The sequence below is a fragment of the Salmo salar genome, chromosome ssa04 (assembly GCF_905237065.1).
Source record: "Salmo salar chromosome ssa04, Ssal_v3.1, whole genome shotgun sequence".
Classification (NCBI taxonomy): domain Eukaryota; kingdom Metazoa; phylum Chordata; class Actinopteri; order Salmoniformes; family Salmonidae; genus Salmo; species Salmo salar.
Genome location: NC_059445.1, coordinates 60,181,598 through 60,191,927, shown reverse-complemented (window position 1 = coordinate 60,191,927; position 10,330 = coordinate 60,181,598). Strand labels below are relative to the sequence as shown.

The window sequence follows — 10,330 nt, the reverse complement described above, 5'->3', positions numbered from 1 at the left end:
GTTGTAGAGGCCTGCATCTCCCAGGAGGAGGCAGTAGAGGTTCTGCAGGCAGTGAGGTGTGAGCCTGGCCAGGAGAGAGCAGCAGCAGCAGGCAGGCTGACAGCCCTGGAGCTTCTGGGGAGAGAGCAGGAGTTGGGTGCTATAGTCACTTTCTGCTCAGCACTGGATATGGCCCTGGGAGGGGGCATGCCAGTGGGAAAGACCACTGAGGTCTGCGGGGCGCCTGGGGTGGGAAAGACCCAGCTCTGGTAAGCACTGGTACCTCAGTGTGGAAGAGTTACTCAACATATTCATCTGTTTGCTATAATGTAGTAATATCACAATAAATCTGTGTCCCTCAGTATCCAGTTGTCAGTAGATGTGCAGATCCCTGTGTGTTTTGGGGGGTTGGGAGGCAAGTGTCTGTACATAGACACAGAGGGCAGCTTCCTGGTCCAGAGGGCTGTGGACCTAGCGCAGGCAGCTGTGGAGCACTGTGGGCTTCTAGCAGAGGATTCAGGTAACTAAGTAGGACAGAACATAAGCAATCACCCATCATGTAGGATTACTTATAACTGATTTGTGAAGCATCTATTTAGTGCTTATAAAGACTTCAAAATAGTGAATGCATTTATTACATTGGTATCGCTACGTTGTCATACACATGTAAAATGTATACTAGTCTATGAAAAAAATGGTTTACTGATGAGATAGTATTTTGTAAATGCTCACATATTGTGATCAACAGTACTGGTGCATGCATTCAATCACTGGTTGGTCGATTCTTCACAAAATGAACAACACTATAGAAAAAAAGAGTTCTGTCTTAGATTCAAGCCTATTGGAGACATTTTGTAGTTTACTGTCTGCTGTATTCTATCTTTTTTCCTTTTCCAGAACAGCAGGAAGCCTTGAAGGGGTTCACTGTGGAAACAATCCTCTCCAATTTATTCCTTGTTCGTTGCCATGACTACGTGGAGCTGTTGGCAGAGACATACCTCCTGGCTGACTTCCTGGCTCAGCACCCTGGGGTACCAATCCCCACCAATACGTCACTGATCCCAAAACAGCCAACCAATCAAATCCAAAAGGGTTATTCCTACAACCTCCATGTTGGGTTGGGCTCTGTTCCAAGTCAAAGGAATTTCTTAACTGAAATGCTCATAGAAAATGATGATGGCTAGATTTCCGGATTGGCTGGAGCAAAATAGAATGGCTAACAAAAAATAAGGAACATTGAAACCTCAAAGACAGCATTAATTTTAATTACTTAGCATTAAATTACTTAGCAGAAACCATGTTCCAATGTAAATCTGCAACTCATTTGCTTGTGGCTTTTGGATGGTAACTTGGGCACCTTTGTTAATCCTATCCAGGTCCGGCTGGTGGTGATTGACAGCATTGCCTTCCCGTTTCGCCATGACTTTGATGACCTCTCCCAGAGGACCCGCCTCTTGAACGGCCTCGCCCAGCGGCTCATCCAGATGGCCACCAATCACAACGTCGCGGTATGACCTGTGACCCTTGTCCACTTAGCCTAGTGTCAAATACCCCAGATGTTGCCTCACCAATAGGGTTGCAAAATTCTGTGAACTTTCAATAAATTCCCTGTTTTTTCTCCAACCGTGATTTCGGGTAAACCAGGAAATGTATTGAAAGTTCATGGAATTTTGCAACCCTACTCACCAACGTGCACTCCTTTCTTATCTGTCCTCTGTCTTAACTTCTTATGGATCAAATCCCGTTAACGGGATCGATTTGACAACATCCAGTGACAATGCAGAGCGCGAAATTCTAAAACAATTATTCGAAATATTTAACTTTCATACATTCACAAGTGCAATACACCAAATTAAAGCTTAACTTCTTGTTAATCTAGCCACTGTGTCAGATTTCAAAAAGGCTTTACGGCGAAAGCAAACCATGCGATTATCTGAGGACAGCGCCCAGCAGACCAACACATGAAAATCAGATTTCAACCTGCCAGGCGTGACACAAAACTCAGAAATAACGATATAATTCATGCCTTACCTTTGAAGAACTTCTTCTGTTGGCACTCCAATATTTTTACATTTTTACATTTTAGTCATTTTAGTCATTTAGCAGACGCTCTTATCCAGAGCGACTTACAATAGTGAATACATACTTTTCATTTCATGCATTTTTTTTTTTTGTACTGGCCCCCCGTGTCCAATAAACATCACAAATGGTCCTTTTGTTCGATTAATTCCGTCGTTATATCTCCAAAATGTCCATTTATTTGGCGCGTTTGATTCAGAAAAACACCGGTTCCAACTCGCCCAGCATGACTACAAAATATCTAATAAGTTACCTGTAAACGCTGTCCAAACATTTCAAACAACTTTCCTAATCCAACTTTAGGTATTTTAGAACGGGATAAACTTTGTTCAACACTGGATAAAAACAACGTGAAGCGCGTGACCTGGAGTGCGCATCAAAACAGTAGAGTCCACTTGGCTGGACCCTCGTTCTGAAAAGCCGTACTTCTTCATTTCACATCTTGTGGAAGCTGTAGGAACTGCAAGCATATTTCTATTAAAACGGGCTTACCATAGAAACCCAATGGAAAACAGATTGACCTCCAAAAAAATATTCCTGGATGGATTGTGCTCGGGGTTTCGCCTGCCAAATCAGTTCTGTTATACTCACAGACATTATTCAAACAGTTTTAGAAACGTTAGAGTGTTTTCTATCCAAATCTTCCAGTTATATGCATATCCTAGCTTCTGTGCCTGAGTAGCAGGCAGTTTACTTTGGGCACGCTTTTCATCCGGACGTCAAAATACCGCCCCCTATCCCGAAGACGTTTTAACCCTTCTTTTTATCTGATGACAATTATTTTCATTACTTAATAAAAGCTCATGGAAAGGGAAACAACTATAAAGAGTCCAGTGATAACCACATCCTCCCTTTTATAGAGCCTATCTGCCCGCTCCCTCTTGCAAACTACTATAATGTATAGTACAGTGCTGTATATCTGAGCCCTCCTTCCAAGCCCAACCGAAATCAGGCTTGCCAGACTTGCATTGTCTTTCTCTTTCCTTACTCAGTATTTACAACCGTCCATGTCTGGTCCCAATCCAACCATGCATCTAGACTAAGCGCTCTCATTCCAAGAGATAAAATGGCTCTTATAAGTGCAATGCTGATTTAAGCGGCCAGGTAGATTGAGGTCCAAATGGGACATCCGCTCTGTGCCAGAATGGCGCTGGACAGTATTTTTTCTCTTAAGGTACATGGAGTAAATTCACTTTGTTCTAGTAATTTGTTGCTTATTTGCACTCAGGAACAACCTGTACCAATTGGATCCCTACAGCGGCTTGTATAATGTTCCTTTTCAAAAGTGGCAACTTGATATTAGTTACTTCTTTAAACAAGGGATAAATGGGTAGATAAGTGTTGATTGCAAAATAGTATTGTTGACAAACCGCATTCAACAAAGCAATCTTCCTGTTGAATGAGGGAAAGCTCAGTTTGTTTTGAAAGTCTATTGAAAAAGTTTGGTTACTAGCTAGCTACCTCTTTGAGTTTGGATCCCGCGACGCTGGTTGGCATCAGTTGCTTGGACCGCTACGATCTGTCCAGTGATCCTGCCAGGTCTGAGGAGCTAGCCTAGCTGCTTATCAAGTTAGCCTAGCTGCTTATCAAGTTAGCCTAGCTGCTTATCAAGTTAGCCTAGCTGCTTATCAAGTTAGCCTAGCTGCTTATCAAGTTAGCCTAGCTGCTGGCTAACTGCCTGTCAAGCTAGCCTAGCTGCTAGCGTAGCAGCCTAGCGGAGCAGCTGGCTAGTAGCCTAGCGTAGCAACTGGCTAGCTGCTAGAGTAGTAGTGAGGACATTGACTGGTTTTCATCAAGCTGTCTGCTCAAGAGGAGGCTTCTCACTGTAACTAGTGCCTGTAATCTGGTTCAGGTTATTAATCAACCTACCAGGGTGTTTACAAACACTACAGGAAGAAGATCATCCACATGTATTAATCATATTTATACAAATACTGTATAACTTTGTTCTAAAGCTGTATCCGTACCCATTTGGATGCAGTGATCACAATATAGTGGCTATATCCAGGAAAGCCAAAGTTCCCAAAGCTTGGTCTAAATACTGTAATATTGCTGTGACTCTTATGTGGATGATGTTGATAAAATATTTGTTGGTCTGATGTGATTTATTAAGGAGCATCCAGACGCTGCACTTAAGGAATTTATGCAATTGCTTCTTCCAATTATTGATAAACATGCACCTGTTAAGAAACTGACTTTTAGAACTGTTGGATTGATGAGGAATTAAAAACTGCATGGCTGAAATGGATGGGACAAAAGAAGGGGCTAAGTCTGGCTGATTGGCTGACTTACTGGAAATTGAGAAATGATGTGACTAAACTCTACAAAAATAAGAAACTGTATTATGAAGCCAAAATCAATGAAATACAAAACTATGGGGAAAAACTTTGGAGTACTTTAAATTAAATTATGGGCAGAAAGACAAATTAAACTTCATTAGACTCATTAGCTTATTCATCACAACCATTTAATGTTGCCAATTATTTTAATGATGACTTAATTGGCAAAGTGGGAAAACTTAGGTAGAAAATGCCAACAATGAACAGTGAGCCAAATGAAAGAAAAGCATTGCAAGTTTGAATTTTGTAAAGTTGGTGTGGGAGAGGTGGAAAAATGATTATTGATCAATAATGACAAACCTCCTGGCATTGACAACTTAGATGGCAAGATAGGAGTGGCTATCTGTCATATCCTTAATCTGAGCCTAGAGTAAAGTATTTGTCCTCAAGCCTGGAGGGAAGCCAAAGTAATTCCGCTACCCAGGAGTGGTAAAGCAGCCTTTTACTGGTTCTAGCAGCAGACCTATCAGCTTTTAGCAAACTGTTGGAAAAAATTGTTTGACCAAATACAATACTATTTCTCTGTAAACAAATTAGCAACAGACTTTCAGCATGCTTCTAGAGAAGGGCACTCTATGTACTGCTCTGACACAAATTACTGATGATTGGTTGAAAGAAATTGATACTAAGAAGATTGAGGGAGCTGTACTGTTAGATTTCAGTGCAGCCTTTGATATTATTGACCATAACCTGTTGTTGAGAACATGTTATAGCTTTTCAACCTCTGCCATATAGTGGATTCAGAGCTATCTATCTAATAGAACTCAAAGGGTTTTCTTTAATGGAAGCTTCTCTAATGTCAAACATGTAAAGTGTGGTGTACTGCAGGGCAGCTCTCTGGGCCCTCTAATATTTTATATTTTTACCAATGACCTGCCATTGGCATTAAACAAAGCATGCATGTCTATGTATGCTGATGATTCAACAATGTACACATCAGCTAATGAAGTCACTGAAACCCTTAACAAAGAGTTGATCTGTTTTGGAATGGGTAGCCAGTAATAAACTGGTCCTGAACATCACTAAAACTAAGAGCATTGTATTTGGTACAAATCATTCTAGATCTCAGCTGAATCTGGTAATGAATGGTGTGGCTGTTGAACAAGTTGAGGAGACTGACTTACTTGTTGTTACCTTACATCAACATATAGATTCAATGGTTATGAAGATGGATGAGAGGTCTGTTTGGGGATAAAGGACTCTGCTTTTTTTGACACCACACTCCACAAAGCAAGTCCTGCATGCTCTAGTTTTGTCTTATCTTGATTATTGCCTAGTCATATGGTCAAGTGCTGCAAAGAAAGACCTTGTTAGGCTGCAGCTGGCTCAGAACAACGTCTTGCTCTTCATTGTAATCAGAGGGCTAATATTAATACTATGCACGCCAGTCTCTCTTGGTTAAGAGTTGAGGAAAGACGGACTGCGTTACTTCTTCTTTTATAAGAAACATTTTGTTTGAAATTCCGAATTTGTTTTCATAGTCAACTCACACACAGCACTGACACGCACACTTATGACACCAGGGGTCTTTTAACAGTACCCAGGTCCACAACAAATTCAAGGTAACGCACAGTATTATACAGAGCCATGAATGCATGAAACTACCATCTTTTATATAGTGCAAGTGAACAGCAAACCTTGTTTCAAAAAACCAATAAGGCAACACCAAGGTGCAATGCCTCTACCCCAATGTGACCTACTTGTGTGTTTTTTTAATATTTTTTTTTAACCTTTTTATTTAATTAACTAGGCAAGTCAGTTAAGGACAAATTCTTATTTTCAATGACGGCCTAGGAACAGTGGGTTAACTGCCTTGTTCAGGGGCAGAATGACAGATTTTATTCCTTGTCAGCTCGGGGATTCAATCTTGCAACCTTTCGGTTACTAGTCCAACGCTCTAACCACTAGGCTACCTGCCGCCCCAGTACGTGTAACTGTTAGATGCACACACACTACATGTTAATGTTTTTAAATGTATATCAATTGTAAAGTCTTGTCTTTTTCATATGTGTCAGACCCCAGTAAGATTAGCTGTCGTCATTGGCGTTGGCTAATGGGATCATAATAAATCAATTGTTGTGGCAATTTGTGAAAAGTGATAGGTGCACTCTGACTTGGAATAATATAACTCTTGAAACTTCCATTTCCTTCGTGTTTAGGTCGTTCTTACCAATCAGATGACTACAAAGGTTTGGAATGGCCAATCGAAGCTTGTCCCTGCCTTAGGTGAGAAGGACTGTTGTGATGCACTGACTGTAGATGCTACAAACAATAATACCTACCTCCCCTTAAACTGTACATGAAAAGGATGTAAAAAAAACGGTTAGGGCCAAGTATTACAGTACATTTTGCAATTCAGCCAATCATATACCTCTCCCAATTTTTAAACCCAACTCATTTACCATACTGTAACATTAGCTTTCACCTGAGGCTCATAAATATTTCTTAGTGTCATGTGTGGCTGTGCTAAGTAACTGTTGTTAAATGTGAGCGTGTTGATGATGCATGGGGTTAGGTCACTGATTTTAGACGTGGTTAACATGGCTCTGTGTGGGTGTCTGTGGTCTTGTAAATCTGCAGGTGAGAGCTGGGGTCACGCTGCTACACAGAGACTCATCCTACACTGGGAGGGCACACACAGGTACTGTACTAACACCCCTTTACATGGATGGTCTCTGGAAGGAAGCCTACATGCTACCACATTTATTTGTCCCTGCCAGAGTTTCTGTTAGGAAAATTTGGCACTGGACAACGTGACCGGCAATATTTACATTTACCAAACATTTGAGAAATTACCGGACATCCATATGCATTGGGTGCGTAACGCATTAGGGCGTCCACCCACGGTGCTCAAAATCGCATGTAGATTATTGTAATTAATTTTAACTGAATATAAATTAGCCTGTAAAGTCATATTGAACAACGTTCTTATATCCACATGACCAGTTTTATTGAAAACAAAACATTGCCCGTTGCATATTCATCCCTGCTTTAAATCATAACTGAATATCATTGGGAAAAAAATATATTTAGCCTAGAAGAGCAAGTTGCCTACACAGTAATGAAACACAACTTCAAAATATAATATTTGTGTAATATAATTTGCAAACGACCTGTCCTATAGGCTATTTGTATGAACATTTTAATTAATGAATAACAAAACACAGCTGTTTTGAAATACTGTCTAGGGCTCTCTAATTTAATTTAGCCTTGGCATGAACAAAACACTGCTGTCTACGAAAACCAGGGCCAGCCCGCCCCATTGCCGCTGCAATTCAGCACCACGGCAGTGGAAAGAGGCCACTCTAGGCGGCCACAAAATGAGAGAAATTATATAAAACTAATGTTGGACAATCAAATTCTATATGTAAATTAACAATTCGTTAAGGCTGGTTCATTGAGGGAAAGCTTATTTTGCAAGGCTCCTGTGAAACGAGGTCTGCACCATACATTTATGAAGTACTTGTTTCCAAAGCTCAAATGATATCACTTTTTTTAGTTTTACTGGATTATTGTCATTTGAACTATCGTGGGGTTGTGACTAGTGTTTTTTTTAATATATAACACACACACTAACAGACACATCTCAACATCAACTGTTCAGAGGAGACTGCGTGAATCAGGCCTTCATGGTCGAATTGCTGCAAAGAAACCACTACTGAAGAACACCAATAATAAGAAGAGACTTGCTTGGGCCAGGAAACATGAGCAATGGACATTAGACCGGTGGAAATCTGTCCTTTGGTCTGAGTCCAAATTGGAGATTTTTGGTTCCAACCGGCGTGTCTTTGTGAGACGCAGAGTAGGTGAACGTATGATCTCAGCATGTGTGCTTCCCACCGTGAAGCATGGAGGAGGAGGTGTGGGGGTGCTTTGCTGGTGATATTTTGGTGATTTATTTAGAATTCAAGGCACACTTAACCAGAATGGCTACCACGGCATTCTGCAGCGATACGCCATCCCATCTGGTTTGGGCTTAGTGGGACTATAATTTGTTTTTCAACAGGACAATGACCGAACACACCTCCAGGCTGTGTAAGGGCTATTTGAACAGGAAGGAGAGTGATGGTGCTGCATCAGATGACCTGGCCTCCACAATCACCCGACCTCAACCCAATTGAGATGGTTTTGGATGAGTTGGACCGCAGAGTGAAGGAGAAGTAGCCAACAAGTGGTCAGCATGTGAGAACTCCTTCAAGACTGTTGGAAAAGCAATCCAGGAAGCTGGCTGAGAGAATGCCAAGCGTGTGCAAAGCTGTCATCAAGGCAAAGGATGGCTACTTTGAAGAATCTCAAATATAAAATATATTTTGATTTGTTTAACTTTTTTCATTACTACATGAATCCATATGTGTTGTTTTATAGTTTTGATGTCTTCACTATTATTCTACAATGTAGAAAATAGTACAAATAAAGAAAACCCCATGAATGAGTAGGTGTCTAAACTTTTTTGACTGGTACTGTAGATTGATGGGGGAAAATGTATTTAATCCATTTTAGAATAAGGCTGTAATGTAACAAAATGTGGAAAAAGTCAAGGGGTTAGAATACCTTCCGAATATACTGTATATGCCTTTTTGAAGTTGGCGCACATTGACTGGTATTACCATCAATGAATAAAAAGCATTATTTTGCAATGGATAATATTTTGGTCCTAGACAGTTTGGCCGGCAATTTTTATTAATATAAAAATATCGGCCAAAAGCCGGCATTTGCCGGCTAATGGAAACCCTGGTCCCTACGTGCAGCGATTTCTTCTGTTTGTCCAACTTTTTTTTTCAAGCCTTACATAAGAGAGGCTGCTCTACTTTTTTTTTTTTCTCTGAAAGCTCAAAAGTTCCCCAAAATACTCTAGAATAACAATGGGAGGCAATGTCATTCTTCAGATTTGTTTGTTTTTCATAAGTGAAGTTCAGCCTGCTCAGAAAAAATGACTGTTTCGTGTTTGAAGTTTTTGGTCCAGAGCTAGTCCATTCTCATAAATGTAGTTTTCATTTTGACATGTTGACAGATTTATATCTAAGCATAAACGCAGTCCTGTGCACCCCTTCCAAAGCGAAATGCCAGTCTTGGAACCAAGGGACAGTAGCACCCAATGGACACTTACTTTTCAGGCCACCTGGCTGGCGTAAGTGTGTGTTTGAGTGTGCTACTGCTCAAACACTTACAATAGTTGGAGGTAAAGTGCATCACTTTGCAGATGGAGCCAGCCTGCCTTTTGTCACCTGGCTTTCTCACTACAATGGCTGCTGCTGCCTATCAGTCAGTGGAGAAAAGCTCAGTGTCTATAAAGCCCAAGGTCTCTTGGTTGCCGGCGGCACGGCTCTTCTTTAGTGTGTCATTGTGCCCTGTAGTTTAGCCTCGCTCTGTTTGAAAGGTTAGCAAGTGTGTGCTGCCAATCTCCCTCTCTCTCTCCACTAAATGAGAAATGGACAGACAGACAGGCTGACTAACATCATGTTCTATATGAATGGCTGTCTTAATGAGGTGTTAACGTGTGTCTTGCCCTTGTGAAAGACTGGAGCTCCTCACACAGGGTTTGATACTACACCCAAAACAGTCACATTTGCTACTGTTTGATTTGGCAGTGCGACACATTCTGAAATGGTCGCAAGGGTACCAGTGAAAAGAATGTGCCAAGTCATCAGGGGAGTGCTGAGTAGTCAGACAAAACAAGTATCATAACGGATATGGGCAATTTTCTGGATACGATTATGATCCAAGTATTTTTTTTGGTAATAATCCGTGATAAATATATTTTTGGGGGGCGCTAGCATGCAACTTTATGTCGTGTTTTGATTCTACGTGGTCTAAATAACTGGATAGTTTGGATTTAACACTGATACAAATGCATCTGTAAAAGGCTTATATCGGCCAAGTTTTGAAATATATATTTTTTATATTGGTGAACCAATAAATCGGTCGGGCTCTGA

The 10,330-nt window shown here is 40.9% G+C and overlaps 1 protein-coding gene across 1 annotated transcript in view; it reads left to right on the top strand.

Annotated features, from left to right (window-relative positions):
* The window catches only part of LOC106603463 (DNA repair protein RAD51 homolog 3), a 32,097-nt gene that overhangs the window by 653 nt on the left and 21,114 nt on the right, over positions 1-10,330 (top strand). The window contains exons 3-8 of the mRNA XM_014197185.2: positions 8-248; positions 342-499; positions 877-1,010; positions 1,356-1,487; positions 6,557-6,623; positions 6,978-7,038. Of these exons, the coding sequence (XP_014052660.1) occupies positions 8-248; positions 342-499; positions 877-1,010; positions 1,356-1,487; positions 6,557-6,623; positions 6,978-7,038 (793 nt within the window). The remainder of the gene's footprint in view (positions 1-7; positions 249-341; positions 500-876; positions 1,011-1,355; positions 1,488-6,556; positions 6,624-6,977; positions 7,039-10,330) is intronic.